The sequence below is a fragment of the Rousettus aegyptiacus genome, unplaced genomic scaffold, assembly GCF_014176215.1.
Source record: "Rousettus aegyptiacus isolate mRouAeg1 unplaced genomic scaffold, mRouAeg1.p scaffold_m13_p_4, whole genome shotgun sequence".
Lineage (NCBI taxonomy): Eukaryota > Metazoa > Chordata > Mammalia > Chiroptera > Pteropodidae > Rousettus > Rousettus aegyptiacus.
This window is the reverse complement of record NW_023416307.1, coordinates 87,000,641-87,024,340: the sequence shown is the minus strand read 5'-3', so window position 1 is coordinate 87,024,340 and position 23,700 is coordinate 87,000,641. Positions and strand designations below refer to the sequence as shown.

General features: G+C 35.2%; 1 protein-coding gene across 2 annotated transcripts in view; it reads left to right on the top strand.

The window, feature by feature from the left end:
• Window positions 1-21,937, top strand: part of SAMSN1 (SAM domain, SH3 domain and nuclear localization signals 1) — a 47,987-nt gene extending 26,050 nt beyond the window's left edge. For both annotated transcript variants that reach the window (XM_016152015.2, XM_016152013.2), the window contains 4 exons: window positions 578-729; window positions 3,777-3,983; window positions 5,854-6,004; window positions 16,707-21,937. In XM_016152015.2, the coding sequence (XP_016007501.1) occupies window positions 578-729; window positions 3,777-3,983; window positions 5,854-6,004; window positions 16,707-16,909 (713 nt within the window). In that variant the 3' untranslated portion in view covers window positions 16,910-21,937. The remainder of the gene's footprint in view (window positions 1-577; window positions 730-3,776; window positions 3,984-5,853; window positions 6,005-16,706) is intronic.
• Window positions 21,938-23,700: the final 1,763 nt, after the last annotated feature.

Genomic DNA, 23,700 nt, shown 5'->3' with positions numbered 1-23,700 from the left:
TACTGACATTAGAGTTTACACTTCCTCCTTCCCTCATACAACAAGCAAAAGGGCTACCTTTTATGCAGAGATGTTGCCTTAAAATGGTTTTCGGCGTACAGTAGGAAGTCTGAGAGAGCATTTTTGCTACACTGCGATAAGTTGTGGGTAACCTTATGTCTCATACTTTGATCAATAATACACAAAGATCAAACTGTTGCTATCAGTTTCTTTGTTTATATGTACACAATTATCTGGCTTGTACAGAAAGTTAAATTTATACCCTCTGCTTCTTTAACAAGTATCCAATAGTCGAAACACTGCATTTCTGGGTCAGATCACAAAGACAAACTCAGAGGGTGTTTGGGTTAGTGGTTGAGGAAAGAGTGGTTGAGGAAAGAGTGGAGAAATGTCAGAAGTGGTTCGGAGGACAAAGGTTGCTGATGGAGTGACTGGGGAGCAGAAACAGGATGGGTCCCCTAGAATCCCCTCTGGAGACTGTCATCCAAAGTTTCAGCATTCTCTCTGCCTAGTTGTGTCCAGATGATGGTTATGAACCTTTGATGAGAGCTGTCAACCTCCACTTTGCCTTCTTCAGGTGGAATAACAAGCTGTTCAGATGGTACAAGTAACAGGGACAGCTTTCGACTTGATGATGATGGCCCCTACTCAGGCCCATTCTGCGGGCGTGCCAGAGTGCATACAGATTTCACGCCAAGCCCCTATGACACTGACTCCCTCAAAATCAAGGTACGTGCACATCATATCTGCGTTCTGTATGGTTTGTCTAATGCTGGTTGTATGGTCTGTTTTAGAAATACAAGCAGTGGGAACTGGGTGTTCTTCCCAATAGTAAAACTGGGGACTGGTTTACTGAAGGAAGAATTAGAACAAAATATGCCGGGGGGAGAATCAGTCTGTTGAAGCTATTAGTGTAAGCTGCTGTTATGTATATAATGCAGGATCAGAGCCTATTGGGGAGAAGAAATTATCTACATTTTTCTGAAAGCAGTTGCGTAGCTCTACCTGCTACTTGCTCAAGTAAAAATAATAAAGCCAGGAGAAAGAGGAAAGATAGAAATATCAGGCAAGTGTCCAGCAGAGTAAAGGCCTTGGGAACCACACTTAGCTGGGTAATTTCGGTATTTTAATTGGTTACCAGGAGTAAGCAGACAACCTTCTCTCGATGATATTTGCTCTTGAATTCCCTCTTCTTATTCTTGTCCTCTGTATTCATTTCCTATTGCTGTAAAACAAATTATCACAAACTCAGAGGTTTCAACCAACACAAATGCATCATTAATTATCTCCCAGTTGTGTAGACATACATTTGGGCATGACTTATCTGCTCAAGTTCTCACTGGGCTGAAATCAAGGTGTAGGTTGGAACTGTGATCTCATCTAAGTCTCTGGATCTTCTTCCAAGTTCACTGGCTGTTATCAGAATTCAGTTCCTTGTGGTTGTAGGAGTGAGGCTCCTGCTTTCTTGCTAAACATCAACTGGGAGTCATTTTCAGCTTCTTGAGGCTGTCGGCCACAGTCCTCTCTATGACATGGACGTTTACTCCTTCAAGGCCTGTGGGAGAAAAGCTCACTCATGCCTCAAATCTGTTTTTAAGAGCTTCTACCTGATTAAGTTAGAAACATCTAGATAGTCTCTCTTTTAATTACAAAATTGACTAATTTGGAACACTAATTACATCTGCATAGTCTCTTCTGTCATATAACACAACATGGTCATGTGTGAGAAATTCATAATTTTTATAGCCCTGCTTTCACTCAAGGGGAGTAGATGGTTACAACAGCACAAATAGAGGAAGGTTTAATGCTAAAATATTTCATAGATGTTAAATTATTCCTTTCAGGAACATAAAATGCTATGCAGCTAAAAGGACAGAATTTATGAATTTTTTATACTGTCAACACCATGGCAATGTTAATAAATAACTATGATAAGTTATGAAGTATCGATATTATTATTTCACATTCAAGGCACTAAGCTCTTCTTTTTATCCCTTCTGTGGTATCAGATCAGAGTGAGCTCGGCTGGAGATTGAGGAAAACATTTTTCCCCACAATGAACTCCTTCGTCATTTCTTAGTCCAAGTCTTGAGATGCTAGTAGCCTAGTAACCATTGTGGGGGGGAGGGCAATGAAAGGGACTGAACTGAATACATTTTGACTCAGGATAGCTTTCACCTTCCCTACAGTATTACGCCAGCATACCTCCACTGGTGCTGCCTTAGGCATGTTTGTGGGGCTCTTTTAAGACACAAAACGAACCCTGCAGCTACCACTAAAGATTGAATACTACTGTTTCTAAAAATCATCTTATACAAAATTAAATTGGGTCTCTGTTTGCTGAATTTTCCTGGAATGTATACTCTTTTACAAGTTTAAACAATAATAGAAGGATGCCTCAGAGAGCTTCCATGCTTAGAAACTTTGCCTGGAGCTTTGAGGGGCTTTCTGGGTCTGCTTAGCTGATCCTGCCGAGCCCTATAGTTAAAAGTGAGAAGAACTGGAGGAACAGCCCATAGGGTTAGATTGGCAATCACAAGTCAGAAAGACCAAATCTTTTTATCACATTGAATTCTACCATTACAAATACAATTTGTGTTTTAGGTGGAAGAGTATGCATTCATGGAGTAGCAGAAAAAAAATATTTTTAGTAGCAGACTTAATACTTTGTTTGAAGGCAGACCCCTAGAATAGCAAAAATATCAGAAACTATAATGTCCTCCCTGGAGTAGAAAGTATGTCTTAAGGGAATAACTAAGTTTAAATTTTGTTAACCAATGTCACCATAATAAAAATAAAAATAAATGTAGACACTGTATTTGCATAAAAGTAAATTTTCTTTGCAAAGAAATACCTGTGTGAGGTTTTATCCTCTTGTCAATAACTGGCAGCCCGTAGCCAGTTAGAGACTCAGATGTGAATAAAGAAAAAGATCAACTGGTTTGTCCATCCCAGTATGCTTCATTCATATTTCAATTCAAACTGTTGTGGAGCTCAAGCTAAGTATTATCTCCTTTAGAATAATGAAGTAGCATAATTTATTCATAATGCACATATAATTTTGTTTCATATTTGGTTTGTACAAAGTCCTGAACAGTTTCATTAGGTCAGATAGATGCAATAATTCATATGGGTTTATTTTATACTGTAGATGAATTTTTCAGATGAACTGGAAGCATGGGTATAGTCACAGGCTTCTCTTTCTTCTCCTTCCCCAATATGGGAGCTTCTCTAGGCATGATAGCTTGAGCTTTGCTACATATATATTGCTTTGACAGAACGAATAAAAAGAGCATCATTTTTTAATTCAGACAACTTAGGCTTGAATTCTGGCTCCGTCATTAACTTCTTGAAATCTTGGAAAATTATTTAAGTCCGTGTTCCTTTTTCCGGTAATATTTAGAGTAATAATGACACCTCATGTATGTACCTAAGTGATGTGTTCTGAGCATAATATGACTTTATGTATACAAAAGTGTTTTGTAAATTACATTGTGCTCTACAAATAAAAGTTGAAAAGTTGATATGATATCAAAAACGCAAACACATCATCAAATGCACGTAGAAGCTTTTCTTCAAGCACATTTCTTCCATTATTACTAGTAAATAGTTTCCTTCGAATTTTAAAGAAAATTTCCTCTTAGATTTCTTTTATTTTACAATCCCCTTAGCGCAATGCCCTCATTATTCTAACCTTCTATGATTCTATTTTTTAATATCAATAGCCATAGCACCAGAGTTCTCTAAATTCCGATTTGTGTACTTTTTGTCCTTAGAAAGGAGACATCATAGACATTATCTGCAAAACTCCAATGGGGATGTGGACAGGAATGTTGAACAATAAGGTGGGAAACTTCAAATTTATTTATGTGGATGTCATCTCAGAAGAAGAAACAGCTCCCAAGAAAATAAAGGCACAGCGAAGGAGTGGAAGAGAGAAACCCAAGACACTGCAGGATTTCTTAGAGAAGATTCGCCTTCAGGTTAGCAAACCTGTGCCTATTTGACTTTGGTTGCATATGAAAGGAATAATTGAGGGGAATGGATCAGTGTTTGTATAGAATTGTTAAAAAAGAGATGACTTAGAACAAAGGAAAACTTGTTTTCCAAGAACAGTTCTTGTTTCTCCTTTATTTTACTATACAAGGACACGTCTTGATATAACATCCTTTGAACTAAACTCTAATGGTACTTAGCAATGACAATAGAGATTAATGTTGAGAAAGTGCAGTGTAAAATGAAAAATACCTAGGAGAATAAAAGACTCTGAGAAAATATGTAAATGAGGGTGATAGAGAATTTGAAGAGTAAAAATAAAAATCCAAAAAATTAAAAGAAAAAATAAAAAGGAAATTGTATTTTCTATAGAGCAGAAATCAAAACCAAGTTAAGATAACTAAATATAACTGTTTTAAAGGTAATTTGTTAGGAAACAGTGATCATTAAGCCCATATAGTAATTGTGTTAAGAAAATTGTTCTCTATATTTATAATCCAGTTATTTTCTTGTTACATGAGCAAAATTTTTATGAAATATTTACCTTGTTAAATGGTGTGTACATACAGTATACCTAGCTTTACTCAACTTACTGTTTCGCAATTCATTTTTAAAATTAACATAGTAGTACTTTGCTAGTTTTCAAAATTCATTAATGCAACGGCCAATTTAACCTTCCTTGTTTGTCCTGAATTATCTATATTTTTGTCTGTAGACACACTCTCCAGGCCTTCCTATATTACTACTAGTACTCCCAAACTGGGCCCCCTTGCAGGAAGTACGAATTTAAATCTTGCCTCTACTACTTGTTTGTTGTATGAGAAAACTAAGGTCTAAGGAAGTGAAATAACTTACTCAAGAACCCACAGTTAGATGGTTATGTCAGAATGGGAATTTTGGTTTTCTCTGTTCTAATACAGTGTCTCTTCAAGGATACATTAATTTTAAAATTGCTACTTTTTCCTTTTCTTTTGTCCATGAAGAGCTGGTAATAAGTTCTTCCTGATTACTTAAAATTTTAACACGTTCTCTTATTCAATTTTAGTAATTAAAATAAGGATATTAAAATAATAATCAAGTAGAATGGGAGGGATTTTTGAGGAAGTTGGAAAGCATTAAACTTCACTTTGAATTTGTTAGAATAGAAGTTACATAAATAGCATACAGACTTTGAAATCAGAAGGCTATGAACTAATAGATCTTGATGTAAATGATGGGCAAGGCGTACATGCTGAGAAAAGGAAACAATACTTTTCCCAGTCGCAGTGCTTTTGTAAAAGCTTAATAAAAGCTTTTAATTAAATAGAAAATCTTGGATACCTTAGGTTTATAACCAAAATGCTAAGTCTACTTTTTATATAAATTGTATCTATTTCAAATTCATTTTTTAACCCACTCCAAGAAGTTAACGAGGATAGCTGTTTTTGCAATCGAGCGAATAAGAAGATGCAGATTCAAAAATATTACTATAATATACTCTATTAGAGGCACTTTATTGATAGACTTAAGGACACTCTAGCTTTGTCAATATAGCTATTTGAGAAGTGAAAAAGTGCCAAAAGGGATGCATGATCCAGCTATTTAACCCATCCATGATCTAGCATTGTCCAGCTTAAGGTAATATTTTCTTCTTTAGATTTTCCTTCCAGAAGGTTGAAATTGTATAGCACACAATTTTAAATGCCCTAAAGTTCATATGTGGAAAACTAGTACAAGTAAAATAAAGTTCAGCAAAGTTCTATTTGCACCTTGGATTTCCATATGCATTGCTATACTTTCTTTAAATCTAAAGAGAACTAAAAATAAAATATTTAAATCTGACTACCTTATATTATTCATATTTTTTCTCCCACACAGGACTACACATCGACACTTTTGCTCAATGGTTATGAGACCGTAGAAGATTTAAAGGATATAAAAGAGAGTCATCTCATTGAATTAAACATTAAAAACCCAGAAGACAGGATGAGGCTACTATCAGCTGCTGAAAATCTCCTTGATGAAGAAAGTAAGTTTGCTCTTTTCCCTAGCTGATAATCATAGTTTAATGTAAATAGTAAAATCATTAAAAACAAAGCCCCGGTTTTATTTACTGAGAATCATATAAAGCATTCTTTCTCACAAAATAAATATTTCCTTATATATTTGGAAACAACTCTGGTCAAATATATAGTTAGGAAGAGGGCCTTTTTTTCCTTACTGGACTCAGGAAATGAAAAGACTTTTCTGAGCAACTCATTCAGATTCTGCAGAGCTATTAATGTACATACAAGTGGATGTCTGCATTCCCAAAGACTGAGGGAATCAGAGACAAATACTTAGTGACAGCATGAGCCATTATGAGAAATGTCATATGCAACTTCTGTAGAACAGCACTGAGCGTGGCTCCAAGCTAATGAGCTTTTGTGCCACACAAGAAAATTCATTTCATTATCATATAGTCACATCTTGTATGTGTTTTTAATATTCTTTCAAAATGTTATAGTAGCTTGCAAAAATATTCAACACTCAATTTTATTATCTGAGATGGTTCTATGTATTTGTAAGTATAAACTTAAGATAGAGTAATACATGAAGATTCACTTGTGGCAGAATACTGGCTATACCAACTGGGTTTGTGATGAAAGGACAGCTTTTGTTTTTACAGTTGCCCAATCTGAACACTCTTTTAACTAAATCTGGTCAGGCTCCCAGAACCCTGAGTTTAGGCCATGCCAAGCTCTGCGAGGAGTATTTTGTCAGGGAAAAAAAAGGGGAGGGGGAGGAAGTGTCTAATTTTAAAGATGAAAAAGAACTTACATCACCTAATCCAAACTTCTCTTTCTAAAGTAATATTAACTGCTAACTACTTTTTTTGAACATGTTTTCTGAGTAAAACTTTGAGCCAAGGTCTTCACATTTATCATCTTCTTTAATGCTCTCTGAAACTCTGTAAGCTAAATTGTACATTCCCTATTTTTATAATGAGAAATCAAAAAGGTAAATAACTTGTACCTGAACTGAAGAGCTAAGACCAGTATTTGAGATGTTATGCGATACTTTTGAACACCACAAATAATAGGCCAGATAGAGAGTAAGGAGGAAAGTTGTACTTAAGACCCCGGCTTCCTGACTGATCCTTTGTGGCCTTCCCTATACCCTCTTTCATATGCCACACAAAATGGGCATAGTTACACAGCACATGTTTATTAGGCACTGGCCTTTTATCTAGTAGGAATTAATTTTTTTTTTTTTTTAGAAACTATACCTCATATTCTTCTTGTTCACTGACTTGAGTTTGCACAGATTTTCAGCCTTTTCAAAGAGTGTTCACATGGATGACTAATTTGACACTTTCAGAATGATTTTATTCTTGGGCCTAGGTATTTATATGCATTCTTTAGAGTTGTGAAGGCTAGAAGATGCAAAAGAAGGAAGAGTCACAGAAGCAGACAAAGGTCAAACTTAAGTAGCCAGTGTACTCAACAGTACAAGCCCAAACAAACCTGATCACTGTAAACTGAGGTGGCAATATCTTTCAGGTAAAGAGACAGGTTCCCCCCGCACCCCGCCCCCCACATTTTTCACATTTTGTCATTTCCAAAACATATCTCCTCACTAAGCACTGTGAGGCTAAGAAATAGATTCTGTAGATTTCTCGTAATTGATAATGGTCAGTATCATCGTCAATTCTCTCCAAAATAATTTGATGCTGAAGTAGAGGGAGGAAGAAGACTGAGTACTGGTCTTTTTTGAGGACTGGTACATAATTACTTTTCTTCTACAATACCAGCCAGGTAGGAATTTGGCCCATTCTGCAGATAAGAAAGCATTTTAGAGATAAATTTCAAAGAGGCCAAACAGATAAGTAGCAGAGGAGGAGTTTTAACCCAAGGCAGTTTGCTATAAAAACACAAGTTCTTTCTTCCACACATGCAAACTAGTAAATATGAAAAGAATAATGAATATTTAAAAATTGAAATTTTCTACTACTTTGCCAATTTACACAAGAGCTTCAGTTCAGTTTTCCAACTCAGAAAGTATAAGTTAACATTTAAGTGAAACAGAAGCCTTGCCACCACCTGATTCCTGGAAAGGTGGAAGGCTATTATAGTTCATTACAACAGGACTGTAAGTGGAAGGGGCCTTCAGCAAACAGGGCTTTCAACTATAAAACAGTTTTCAACAGGGACCCATAGAGGAAAGATCAGCTCAGTGCCAAAGGATTGGGCCACTTTTGGCATCTACTCATTTTCGTCATTCCAATTTCCTCATCACCCATCTACTCTCTATGATAACAAAGAAATAATTTGTAGATGATATCACATTAGAGCTAGGTGTAATTTTTAAAAACCATCTGACCCAAAATTTTCCTTTGCAAGGTAGGGAAACTAAAACTAGAGGAGGTAAGCAGTTTTCTCAAGGTCATTTATTTAGAAACCAGTATCCTAAATGCAAATATTAGAAATGCAGCCTACTCTACCTCTCTGAAAACGAAAAACATATCTCCAAGGCATGATGTGACATTCGATGTTTGATATAAAAAAGTACAAACCCCCCAAATTATTTCTTATAAAACTTTACAAAACTATACTTGAAGGTCACTAGAAGTTGATCATTTAATAATAGCTAGTAATGTACAAAGATGTAAACACTGAGCCAAATTCTGGGAGACGAAAAATGGAAAAAATGCAGATTCAACTAGTGTTTGTTGTCAACATATAACCCAGAGATTTTTCTTATTTTAATCTTATAGTCTAGTGTACTATTAGAATATACATGTCAAAAAGATGCATATTGCATGTTAGGCTATTCTGACTGAAAGCTATTTGTCTTCTATGCAATTGCTTTGCTCAAGAAATAAAGAAGAATGACTTCTATTTGTTGATAAGATATAGAGTTCTGATGATTCAGTATCATGCTGTTGCATGCTTATTTTTATCTCTTCTCTACTCTGTGAATCGTACCTTCTACAACCATGCTAAAGATTAAATGTACAACCTTCATGTACCTTGAATGATAAAGACCTATATGGTTATATAAAATATGGCTATATAAAACTAAGACATTATTAAAAACAAATGGATATACCAGTCAAAGGTTAAAAATAGCTTTTTGTGTGTATGTGGAAGAATAAGGTATGCAAATTGGCTAGGATTTAAAGTATGCATTTTATTTTGATCATTAAATAATGTCAGTTTGGGAATGTCAATAGATTCCTAGTTTAGAGCGTCATTTCTTCTTACGTTGGGAACTGCAGTTTTGCTTTGTCGATCATTCAGTATAAAAATTGAGCAGAGTGGGCACCTGTTTTGAGGACAAGAGTAAAATTTTTGAAATAATGTAGACGGTACCATAAGCTCCATGTGATCCTTTAATTATACTTCTGGAGGGACCATGAGAATGGGGATGGGACAGAGACAAAAACAGAAGCCTAAGACTTAGAGCAAGCAAGTTTCATTTTCTCTTAGGGAAGAATGGATAATATTGTACCCACTTTGACCTTGAAAATGTAAATCAGATTAAACTTTCTAGGTCACTGCTTGACAAGAGGTAAAAATGTTTCTCCAACAAGCTGATAGAAGGGCTGGCAGGTGATATTAGAACTGATCACAGGATTACCTGTGGAGGCAGAGAATGACTTTGGGGTTCAGCAATCCTCGCTAGACCAATACAGAGATATTCTGAATTTGCTCCTGTGTTGCATTAGAACTGAGCAGAATTAGGTCACTGGCTCCCTCAGCTAGGAATCTAGATGAGGTAAGAAGAAGAAAGATTAGGGTTAGACTTGGCTCTTGAAGGAGCAAAAGAGCAGAATCTGTTTATTTTGTACACTTTAGGATTTCTCTATCGTCTGAATTTTAAAATGGTCTATTTAGTTAGAATAAACATTCCTAGCAAAAAAAAAAAAGGAGTAGAGAATGTGTGTGTGTGTGTTTGTGTGTGTTGTTCCATAAACATAACCTTCAAGACCCCTTTGCCTTATGAGAAATATCTCTTTAGAGTAAGTTAACTGCTGTTAATAGTAAATGTTTTTCTCTTTGTTTCGAACTTGTTCCTTTTCCCACATTTAGAAACACTTTGATGTGTCTTAAAAGTGTGTCTATAAGGATGTATACTATTGTCCTTGGGGAAAATGGGTGATGGAAATATCTTGTTTTCCCTTTAGCACAAGAATAATTAAATTTTAAACTGGGAAAAAAAAACTCGTTAACTAAATAAGCAAACTGTACTAGAATCTGTATACATTTTAAGTATCTGAAAGCTTTGCAGTGCTCAGTGAGGAGGAAGGGGGAAGGGTGGGTTGTGTGCCAGGCTGTTGGCACCAGCTGTGGTCACAGCAGCGCCTCATTGCTCAACTATCCCCAGTTGTGCCTTCCTACCTGCCTATCTGCCCAAAACGATGCAGGGCAAATGGCAAGGCCCAGTCAGGAGTCTGGAACACGAGCTGCCAGCAGGGGAGATTTATAGTTATGCCAAGCAGCAGTCCAGCAGTTGGCCTGAAAATGTGCCAGGGTAGCCTGGTGCCCTAGTCCCTGACATGCGTACCTGGTGTTTCCAAACCACTTGCCATATGATTTGAATCTGGATTAAAGAAACATACATACAGCTTTTAAGAAAAGATATGCTAACCGTCCACATACATAGAATAGAGAAGGCACTTAGGGATTTTACTTTTGTTATTTATAAATATGCATTTAATACCTATTTCTAGTCATAGCTATTTGTCTTTATGCAATATAGTTTCTTCAGATTTCTTTTTGGTTTTACCCTTAAGATTTAATCACAATAGGTACCATATTTTATGTAATAAAAAATAACCAATAAAATGAAATATAAACGTTTTTCTCTTCTATCAGAGAACAATTCCGAGAGAAAGGAGTTCATAGAATTTTCACCTCAGTCACCTAAGGGACTGGTAGTGCCTGTGCATGCAGGGCACTCCTGTGCTTTTTGTATTGCCTTGTATACTAGGCGTGGCTTTGTAATGATTACCCTGGCTGAACAAGACTGCATCCTCTATTATCATGTGTCTTCGCAAAGCCCCTAGTCCTCTGCTTTGCATGAAAGGAATTGCTAACAAATGCTTATAAAATGAATAAATGTTGAGTGAAGGAGTAAAGAGATTTTCAAATAGTAAGCAAGACTTTTTTTCTGCTTATAATACTTAAAGTCCTCTGCAACCCCACCTCATGCATAGAAGTTTTTGTAACATGCAAGTGGCTGTTGGTGTGTGCTGCAGAGATTTATTTAATGTATGTGTAAACCACATATGCACGTGTGTATGCTAGAATATAAACAAGTACATTTCTAGAGGGCAATAATGTAAAAACTATCAAAGATTAAATGTGCATATTTTTATATCCAGAAATTCCAGTGCTAAGAATTTGTTTAACTTCTACATACGAATGTATAAAAGTACTAGTTAAAATACTAACAGTTTTAGTAAAAAACTAAAACCAATGTGAACTTCCATCATTAATTAATTTGTCAAATAAATTGATATATGCAAACAATAAAGTTGGATGAAGATGTTAAAAGAATGAAATGCATACTGATGTGAAAAGATGTCCAAAACATATTAAATGGTAAAAGCAGATGGTAGATCAGTCATATGCAGGGTAATCCCATTTTTGTCAAATAATCATAATTTTTAAAATAATAAAATTAGGTTAATTTTTGCTATCTTAAGAAAATAGGATTAATAAAATTTATTTCCCAAGGTTCTTAATTAAGCAATATAAAATGATAGTTTTTCATCTTATTTGATCACTATAAAATAGTCCAATAGGACAACAACTCAACTAAGGGCAAATATTTCCTAGGACCAAAGCTGTTCATGGGATATGTGGTTGGGCAGAGTTGCGGCCTAATGGTGCTCTCTGTGTTGTTGCTGAGTGATTGCAATCTTGAGTGAGTGTGTCTCCGCCCTTACTGAAGCAGCCAGCATGGTGCAAGTGGAGGTTGCTGTATGTATGAATGAAAAGATTTACTCCCCGGCACCCATCTCATTGGAGGGTAGACTATAATGGTGAGATAAAAAGAGAGGTGTACAAAAAAAGGGGACAGTCATTTCAACTCCATATTCTCTAAGGGCTTAAGGAAAACAACAGCGACTCACTGATTTTCCATGAGGGGATTCCTGTTTATCATTTTTTTTCCCAAAAGGGCAGGTTAGCATTCAAATGAAATTCATACTAAATATTCACTATAATTAGGAAATTGAAGTTTTCATGTGATTTAAGGATATGCTTAAGTAGAAACTGGAAATAACCAAGAGTTGTACCATATTGTCTACCAAATATTCTTTCATGGACAATGCTGCCTCTGGACAAATAAATACAGCCACAGTTACCTGAAGAATGCCTGAGTTTTGGTTAGGGTGACTCAAATGTAACTACAACATGAGGCTGAGGTTTTGAGCCATCCTAAGAGGTAAATCCCTGGCTTTTCCCCTTTAAAGATGGCATCAGGATAGAGAAAAATAGGAGGATAATTCAAACAGCTGCTAAGTATTTTCATTTTAATTCCCACAAAATTCCATATTTAATATTCTTTAGTTCATATTTCCTTTAGTTAATCTAAATATCATATTCTTTTAATATAAAAATATTAATTGTTTACTGGGTAATTTGAATGACCAGGCATTTTTCTATGCCCCTCATAATGCATTATTTTATCGTACTTGGCCCAAAGAAACAGAGGCTTCATACCTAAGGCAAACAAGACAGTAAAGTCAAAATCTGGAATATGGGTACAGAAACTTGGGAAAGTGAAGCAAAACTAATAGTTTACATTTTTATCAAATCTTTAACTTTCTAATATGTAAATATAGGATAGATTTCTCTTCTTAGAGTATGAGAACTTTTTCACACAATTAGGATCTAATTTGATTTCCTTAAAGCTTTCTTCACTTCTAGTATAATTGAGATTGCCTATACTTAATTAAATGTCACAATTCCAATATAATTATATTATAATCACCATGACACTTTTAATCTCCACAGTTAACTATCTTGAAATGTTGAACCATGGACTTTATACAATTACATAAAAAATCTGATAACAATAAAATATTTTAATATTTAAATTAGTTCTTTATGACAAAATATTTCCTAAATAATTTCTCTTAGCATAATTATTTTATTTTCATTATATAGAGTATAGAATGATTTGAGAATGCTTTCTGGACTTATGCCTGTTGTCTGCTGACAGCAAAAGGAAATACCCTTATTCAAATTATTTAATAATCCTCCAATATACTCAGATTTGAAAATGTACAGCCTTTGGGATATTTGCAAACTATTCAGAGTTTTATTGAAAAATTGTAGCATTTTAATTTTTGATTTTTATTATAATCAATTATAAATCATTGTAGATAATCTGAGGACTACAGAGGAAACCTATCAAAATTTTAATACTTTCATTTGTGAATTATATGCATATATGTTTTTACATAATATTAATAACAGAATACACAAATATATATATGGAATTTCTAATATGTAAGATGCACTCAGCTATCCTATGACAAGTCTGTAATTTTGGAAGCAAACGGTTTCTTATTTCAATGTCACTTGCGTAGTTAGCTCAGGTGATTGGAACATGGAATAAATGTTATAGTCTCAAGATTTCTGGGTAGGTCAGTTAGGTTTACTGTTTCATGGTCACGTGAAGAGACTAAATAACTTAGAAAGAAAATACGGATGCATTACTGTGAACTCATCCCCTCTGCTAGAAAAACCATCCATAGCATAAATACTAGGTTTAGGCCAATCTCTAAGTCATTAGTGTCAGAATGAAAAATAAGACAAAAAGTAGGAAAAAAAAATCTTGACCCACTGCATACAAAAACTAAATGCTATATAGTATTCATTTCCATAGTATAACATAATGACCTGCCTTTTCCTTTTATAGTTACAGCTAAGGGACTCCAGCTGATCACCTGTCTAAAATTATTGCAAGCCTGGTGGGAAGCATTTGAGGAGGCACAGTCATGTTTTCATTCCACTAGGAAATCATTTAGCAAATTACTGCTGTTCTGTAAATTACAGTGCTGCACAACTTTCATACTGAGAAACTATTTCCTTTTTCCATAAAAATTGCAGATGAAAGGTATCTACAACAAGTAACCTGTATTTAAAACAAACCAATTCCTAGAATTTAGAGAATGTGATATAATGTTTCTCAGTTAGGAATAAAAACAAATACATTTTATTACTAATATTAAAAAATGACATTCTCTATTAAAGTCAGATTTTTATTTATTGTTTGTTCACTTCATTGCCTTTGAGATGAATGTATAAAGCCTTCTGAGGATAAAATAACAAGCTAAATAATTACTTTTTTGAAAGGAAAAGAGCTAATTTTGGAAATCAGAGTTCTTTAAGCCTAAATTTTATATATTGAAGATAGCTCCACAATCAGTAATCAATCTAAATAGAACATGGTATTGGGAGCAGTTTAAATTATGCCAAATCCTGTTTAGATGTCAGTCTGAAGAGAAGTAGCTTAGTAATTTTAATTTTGTGTTCAGGTGATAGACTTAAATATAATTTGGAGAAACATGGCTTTATCCCCACAACCATTCTAAGAGGATTGCACTCCATGTACGATGGTCACTGCTGATGTCACAGGAAGCAAACAAAAGGACTTATTCCTCTGCCCTTTTCCAGAAACACTTGGATAATGGAACACAGAGCTGGCTCACTTCATTTCAGTGGCAATAAGATAGACAGGCAGAGGCAGAAGAGAAAGCTTCTGCTCAGAGAATGAAGTCCCATTTCAGAGCTGCTTTTCTCTCGCGCGCGCGCTCTCTCTCTCTCTCTCTCTCTCTCTCTCTCTCTCTCTCTCACACACACACACACACACACACACACAGACTTGGAAACAAAAGTGAAGAGATGGATGCTTGTAAAGACTAATGAATATCAAGTAGGTTAAGAGATTCCTGAAACATAAATGTTTTTATGACTAATAGAAAATCCTTCATGTAGCTAAAATTTTAAAATAACGGTCATAATAGATGCGTATTAAAATTAAAGCTCCTTATACTTAGAACTAGTTATAACATTACTAGTTTTAAATATTTGATAATTGAATCCATACTTTAAAACAGTTGTACGAATGTAGAGAAGATTTGGAAAATGGCATAAATGTGTTTTCATTGTTGCAAATAAAAGCTTTGAGAAAAAGATTAAAAAGACCGTTATGATTCATTTTGAAGATGAGCAGACTAAAAAATGATTTTTATCATTTTTTCTAGCCTTTCTCAACCTGTATTCATTATCTAAACCACAGGAAATAATTTAAGTAACTCTTTTCTCAATTCCTCCATAGATAGTTCATAACTAGTACTATTCCAGATATACTAATGAGAAGTTAATTCATTAAACACAGGATGCTGTGGGGCACCAGGGCTCAATTCTCTCTTGTAAGGGAGGTTAACAACAAATAGATACACAAAGGATCATAAACTAATGTTGGCAAGATAGTTAGAGCCTAGAAAATGCAATTAAAAAGCAGATGTGTAGACAAGATAAAGGGTGGATTTCCTAAAGATAAATTACTTAGCATTATAAGAGTTTATTGAGGAAAACTACACCATTTTTTTTTCTCCCATGGATTTTGAAGTTGGTACTTACTTTGTTCTGGCTGGAATGGGATGAAGTATGTAGCCACTGAAGGCAGAGGTCTTGTTCCACCCTGAAATGTATGTATTTGGTTTTTGCAATGTGGGGCTATTCAAATGTCCAAGGTTAGAAGGGAAAACAATAAAACATATTGATATAGCTGAGAGGTGGTTGGCTAAGGTCCATCTCAAAATGTAGAGAAATACCCATTTACTGGTGTCAGGGAAGGCAAAGAAAGAAACATCACCTTAACAAAAAGAAGGCTGATGCTAAGGAATTCTTGAGAAGAGTAAAACTTAACAGGGCTACTTAGATTCTTCAGAAAAATCTTTTGTTACATCACTAATAATTTTTTTTTCAAAAAAGATAATACCAGTTGAATCTAAAATATTGCTTTTATGACACAATTACCAATCTGAATATAAATGACTGTTAGAACTACAAACACAGATATACAAAACAAACTAAATCAGATTCAATGAAAATGGTGGTATTTTACTACCCAAAAGAAACCTGGTTTTCTATGTCTATTTTTCTGATAAATGCAAATGTAGGGGAATCCTGAATATTCCAAGTTTTATTATTTAAACACCAAGTAAGTGAAATCCTGCTATACATTGTTCCCCACAGTGATCCTTTATTCACTAACCCACATTATTATGATTCTAGAATTGTTCACTATGGACTATGGACTGTACGGTTAATCTACAAATTACTTTTTCTAATGTTTCTTTAAGGAGTATTTGGACAAGGCATCAGTCACACTGTGGGTACAATCTGCTTTCTTTGGCAACTCATCATTAATGTAAAATGAGAGTCCATATTGATCTTTGCTTATGCAAGCAGTTAACATGAATTCCATGAAACTGAAAGCGAGCAACAAAGGGGAAACTTTGTCTTCTAAGAAAACAGTGGCTTGAATAGTTGAGTGTAAATATCTCTTTTATAATAAGAAAGAAAAATATGTTGTTTACTTATAGAAGTTTCAATTATAATGAAGTCAAGGTTGGAATAGTTAAAATAGCTTGAAGATAAATGAGTGCATGAATAAAACTTTTTTTGGCTTTGCCTAACTGCTGCTCTCTTTTCCATTTACAGATGTTCAAGAGCAAGAAAATGAATCTGTGCCCTTATCCTTAAGCCCTGACATCTCCTTAAATAAGTCACAGCTAGATGACTGCCCAAGGGACTCTGGTTGTTACATCTCATCAGAAAATTCGGATAATGGCAAAGAAGATCTGGAGTCTGAAAATCTTTCCAACATGGTACAGAAGATAACTATCACAGAAACAAGTGACTGAACACACATTCTGAACTCTATATCTACAGATGCACTCCATTTTAACTTTTCTTGAGCTAAAAGATCAAATCGGAGAGGAAGAGAAGTATTTGAAGATACAACCTAAAGTTAAAATGTTTTAATCTGAATAGTTGTACATAAAAGTTCACATCTTTAACATTCCCAATTATTATAAACAATATGTATATTTATTATTTTAAATTCTACATGTTAATATTTCACATATCTGTATTAGAAATGTACAGTACAAACCTTTGATATGACATAAGCTTTTATTTGACTTTATAAGTGCAAAATGATAAATTCTGCAAAAAAAAACCCACCTTTTTCATACCTGCCAGGTTTGAATTTGTGTATATTATTGAATGATAGCAGTGGAGCATGCGTGTGATAGCCAATTGTCTAAGAAGCATTTACAGTCATCTTTATACTTACTGGGAAAGTGCAGGTTAATATTGGAGACTTCTATACTTATCCACAGTGGCGTTTTAGTAACTATTTTTTGTTGATTTCTTCACTGTTATTTGGTTTAAAAGTGTAGATAAGATATTGTCAATTCTAATTAGTAAAACTAATTTTAATAATGTACAGATGTTTCACCTTTAAGTGTAAATACTTTTACTTTTGAAATGTCCTAATTTTAATAATAAAAAGAACTGTGTGCATTTGGTATTTTCCAGATTTGTTTTACTTAAAGTATTTTCATATTAGACCTTTAGACAGAATATCTCCTATAAGACAAGGTCTTTTATATATATACCTCACCTCAATCTATCTCCTGAGCCCCAGATCTGTGTTATCCAATTTCCTGAATACTTCTATGCATCAGTCAGTACAGGCTGCCACACAAAGTACAATAAACTGAGCACCTTACAACCAGAAATTTATCTTCTCAGTCCTGGAGGTTAAAAGTTCAAGATCAGGTTGCCAGTGTGGTTGGGTTCTGTTGAGATCTCACTTCCTGGCTTGCAGAGAGCCATCTTCTTACAGTGTCCTCACATGGCAAGGAGAGATTGCAAGCTTTCTGGTGTTTCTTCTGAGAAGACCACTAATCTCATCATGAAGCCCCACCCTAATGACCTCATGTGAACCAAATTATCTCCTAAAGGCCCCATCTCTAAATTACATACATCGGGGGTTAGAGCTTAAACATATAAATTGGGGTGGGGGGATATTGACATAATTCAAAAGTCACTTACTCTGTAAAGCCCTTCCATGATTTCCTTTGGTGTTCTCCTCTTTGTGTTTCCATAGCAACTTGCATCTCTGTTGATTATAGCACTTATCAAATTATAATTTATCTATATGTATGACACTTGTCCTTCCATGAGACTGTGACCTCCTTGTGCTAGAAATTATTTTGTTTACCCTCCTTAATCTCTGATGCCTGCTGGTATTACGCTGGGTACAGAGTGGGCATTTAGGAAATGTTTGCTGGAGTGCATTGAATACAATAATGATTCTCATATAACATTCTATATTTATATTTAAATCAATCTACTCAGCCTATAGGTAAATACCTTCCAAAGTGACCTAAACATTTTTTTAAATATATGAAACATAATATCTTAGGAAAAATCAAGAAACACAAAGTGTTATTGCAAATGCTGTGGAACAACTGTTAATCTCTAACGTATTTTTTTTTTTTTTTCAGATCCATGAGATTTAATCCCATATGCACTCCTCGGTCAGGAGTAAAGCAACACGCCTACTTCTGTTCTTCCTTTTCCACAGCAGTAAAAAGTGTTTCAAACTTCTAATATGCTGTGTCCATTGTGGCCCCACTCCTGCTATGGCTACTGCTCCAAATAGATTATTCTGTTTGGACTCATTGGACACACCATAGCCACCGACTATAATTTTTAAACTTTAATCAACCTGATATTTAAAGGAGGTCAAGAGAGTACAACTACTTTATGATAATATCAGAAAATTGTAGGTTAGGCAGCACCTAAAGAATTACTTGATTGTAAAGTGGTAAAAATCTCTTGTGAAGCATACTCAGTCACAACTTCAATCCCTTCAAAATGAATATCTGGTACCCGATCAAGGATTCAGGGAAATGTTTTTGAGTAGAAGTGTTGCAGAGGCCTTGAGGAGACTGAAGTATAGAAAGAGAGATTGGATTCCTGCAAAGAGGAAGTAAAAGAGGAAAGTGAAGACACCACGAGGCTCAAATTGATGGAAGGATGGCCCCTTCATAGATCATAGAACTAAAAAGGACACATTTGTAGCAAAAATATACACCATATTAAGGGGCTGCTGCTGCCTTCACTGTACCTACTGGATTTCTTTCTTAAGTTTTTCTCTTAACCATGGAAAGCTGGATAAAGAGGAGTGGAAAGGTAGATGCTAGTCCATCCAAGGTGGTGAAGTAGCTCAGAGCCTTAGGCTTTCTGCTGTTTTGGCTGGGAGAGAGACATGAGTCTGAGCCTTTAAAGAGTCGATGTGGAGGTGGTGAGAGGGTTGACATTTTAATGTTTACAGATGATCACACTGGCTTTGTGTTTCTAGACTGAAACCTGGTAAGTCTTAGTCTCATTAGCTTATTTGTTCACTTGACAATAGTTAGACATTAAGCATATTTGTTGCCTGAGACTATCTATGTCAATAAAGGCCTTTTGGATTAGGTAATCTGCATTAGAATCTCCCCATATCCTCTTCATTGGAACCAGCTATCTTTCAGCATAGAAAGGTAATACAGTTTGGGGATGAAATGATTATTCTGCCAGGGTTATCCTATATTTACAAATTCAAGTATGTTGTGATGGCATACATGGTAAGAGAAATTTTATTCCAGGTAAGTGGGTAAATTTCTCATAATACATTTTTGGTAAGAGCAAAATTCAGATCATTTAAATTCTTACCCCCCCCCCTCCACTCCCATTCTATTGTTGATATAAACACAAATATATCTTTACTCCGAAGTATTTTATCAGAAGTGTTTTTTTTTATCAAAGAAATTGCCAAAACAATTAGTTAAGAAATAAAACAACTTTTAAAATGTTAAAAATGATAGGCAGCTAAAGATTATCAGGTTTTAGAGAACATACAGTTTACTGAGGTTAGACTCAAGTGCCTTGCAACTTCCTGTGTGGGGCTAAATTGATGACATTTCATGTTGAGAAACTTCCGTTACAAGCATAACTTCTGAGAAAAATAATATGAAGAAATTTTTGATATTCCATCAGCCCACACATGCACGCACTTCCATCCCCCCACCACGAACAAAGAAAATTGTATAACTAATCAGCATGCAAACTTCATGTGCAACTTTATAGAGTGGGAAGTCATGCTAAAATTTTATAAAAGTTGAAAGCAGAATGAATAGAAACTAAATATAGGCAAGAGAACAATAGTTTGTAAATCTGACCAGGTTTTTTGGCTATGGAAATAAGACAGACAAAACTCTCACTTTATCTTACCTCCTAGCTAACTACTGAGTTCATCTGATCACACTCGTCGTTGACCTACACACATAGACTAGAGGTCCTGGTTTGAAGACTTATGTGACATTGGGCAGGTCACTTATTCTCTGAGCTTAGGCTTTGCTCTCTACAAAATGTAAATAATTATAGTAATAATATTTCATATTACTGTGTTGATAAATAAGATAATATGGCAAAGCACTCAGCACAGTGCATGCAGTATGTTCATAAAAACTGATATCTAAACATAAAATGGAAGTAGTGCACATGTTACAATAACATAGGCACAGACTTGTAGTAATTTTAAATCCTTCAGACAAATTGTCTAAGGGCTTAGACAACTGTAATATCCAGCAGCAGTGAAAGAGAATCAGCTCATTTAACAGAACTTGGCAGATAAATGACCCTTCTATCATGACAGAACATTTCTTTCTTTACTGCGGACAGTCTAGAAGGAGGCTATGTTGTAATTAGCTTTGATTCCTCATCCTTGGCACATGAAAGGAATAACTATTTTTGAAGGCTGCGTGATTGAATAAATAAATAAATGCCTATATTAATGAACAGATAAATAAATAAAAGATTTGGGATTATCAGTGCTATTACTACACCATGGGTCCTGGGCTTTACAATATAGAGTCATGGCTGATTGTGCAACTGCCAAAAGAGAAACCCTTAGGAAGAAACCCTAAATGCAGATATTTACATATTTATGAAGCTTACGGACATTTAGGCAAATGATCTGCCATGGGAAATCAAAGTGCAGGGAGAGGTCACCAGGAAAATGTGAGATTTTCATTACTCCCCTTTCCTTTTTCATCATGCAAATCCTTACATTTGAATTACCAACAGAGTATCAATGTGTTTGCATGATGCATATTACAAATTAAGAAGCCATGATGGAAGAACCTAAAAAATAACATTAGTAAATTCTGAGATCTCTTTTGACCTTCTGGTGTCCCTGGTGGGCCTGAGTGCACAGAACCTTTTCTTCACAGGAAAGGAGTGGAATCCTGATGCATATGACTAACAGGATGGTTTTCCTCTTTGAGTTCTTGGGCACCGGGCCAAGTGAATGGGCAGGAATCATTCCATTTGCAGAGTAAAATGGGGTGAAAAGCACTTCTGGCATACTTTGTCCATATAAATTATACTTGTTTGCAATTCATCAACTCTTTCTCTCCTTTATATCCATATGTAATGTAAATGATCATCTTTTTCTGAAGCTCCATAATGAAGCGCAGCTCAAAAATGTGATAGAATCAGCTAAAAAAGAGCAGATGGAAGTTTTTTTCCCAATATGCATATTCATAAAAAAATAGAGAGCTCAACAAAAAGAGATACATAAGTACTTGTACCCAGGGGCTGCAGGAACTATATGCAACAATAAGTTGCTTTTCCACAGCTATTCATTCTTGAAACCTTTACTCATTCATTCCTGCACCAAGCATTAAAAACACCCGGGAACAAAATCTGTTTCTCTATATAACAACTGTATTTCCCTTGGGGTTTTTACTGTACTTTAGAATCTATGATTAAGGAAGTATTGGTTAAATATTTTACTAGAGAAATACAATTAAAAGGCAAACCATGTAAAAAAAGTGAAGACTTCAGTGCTTCTTTAATAATACACACTACAGACATTTAAAAGCACACTGTTACACTGAAAAAAGCTACATGGGGGAATAACAAACTGTCTGGATGGCATTTAGGTATGTTTGTTTTTTAACAGCTGATCACTCAGAGGCTAAGGTGGTTCATGCACATGTACTGCAGAAGCAACAATGAAACTAAAAATTTTGTTAAGATAACAAATAGAGCATCAGTAGATAGTGCGAAATAAAATAACCATAAAAATATAAGAAATCGTTGAAAAAAAAGAAAGTCATTCAAAGTGTATGTGTGAATTTTGGTCACATAACCAAAGAAGCAATATTCCTATCAAAATTAGATGTTTCTGACTCCTAGTGTCTTCCTTCAGATCCACTCCCCACATGTGAAGCCCTGGTACTGCCTCTGGGAGGCAGAGCTGTATGGACTTCATACATTCTTGATCTGTGCTCTCAGGTTTCTGTTGGATTTAGTGAATGGAAAGCCCCATCAGGAGACTGTTGGGAAAGAGGGAAATGAGACCAGGTTATTTATTCTTACCATGAGATCACCTTGTGCTGGCCATCTCCCATAATCAAAGCTCAATCCCTAAAGTAGACTTTTTGTACATATTTTCTTTATTCAGATTCTGATAATTACCCATTTCTCTCATCATTTTAGGCCTAGATTTAATAATGGCTCTGTGGTCATTAGCGCTCACTACTTGCACAGCCCTTAATGGTTCCCCTACCCTCCACCTTGCCCAAACCTTTGTAATTTGTCTCTTTATAAATAAACCTTCCTTGGATTATCCCAATTCATGCTATCTGTTTCCTGATGGGAGCTGGGCTCCACCATTACTCATGATTTCCAGTTACTTGGGTCATGCTCTTGAGTCCAGTGAGCACTGTTCTGTGACTTCAGTATAATTACATTTACATGGTCTCAGGTCGTTTCTACCTATTTCATGAACAGCCTCCATCCCTACTGATAATCAAATGGCTTCAGGGTAAAATATTTCCACTAACACTACCAAAACTCATGCCCTTTACCCCTTTCAATCCCTTATCCATCTGTTTCATGAAGCCCACCCACATATTTCTCATTTTTCCAAGCAGGTAAGATTTCCTAGAACTGGAGGAACTGGCAGCACATAAATGGAGATTTTCATGATGCAGTTCGGGCCAACCTAACTGTGAGGAACACGTGTTCTATCCTTTACTAACGACCAAGCCCATAGTCCACTTTTCTATAAAACATAGGGCATTTCTGTTTGGACAATATACCATGTACCAACATTAATATCCATTCGCTGACTATATAATGAAATAGAATGAAGTAAATGTATATTTTAGTTGCTTACAGCTAATCAGAAGTATCCGACATTAACATCATTCAGGGTTGTTTTTTTATAAATGTGATAGCCCATGGATATTGGGATTTTACTAACTTCTTATTTCTAAATTCTTTAATTCTAAATTATATTTCATCTATAATGTCACTTGCTAACATGGGTGTCTTAAACACAAAGCCTTAGGCCTCTTAATCTCAAAAGAGTTATTGTAGAACATGGATGCCCAGATAATTTGCATGATTAATGAAAATGCGTTTAGAATATTAAACATTTAAGATGTTAGCATTTAGTAGGCTTTCTGACAGAAGTTAAAAAACTATTAGAATGACTGATGAATTGCTACAGTACATTAGCCCTCAGAACAGGGAATGTGCTAGAGGACATTTATGTTAACTTCTTAGCATTCTTTTTTTTTTTCCT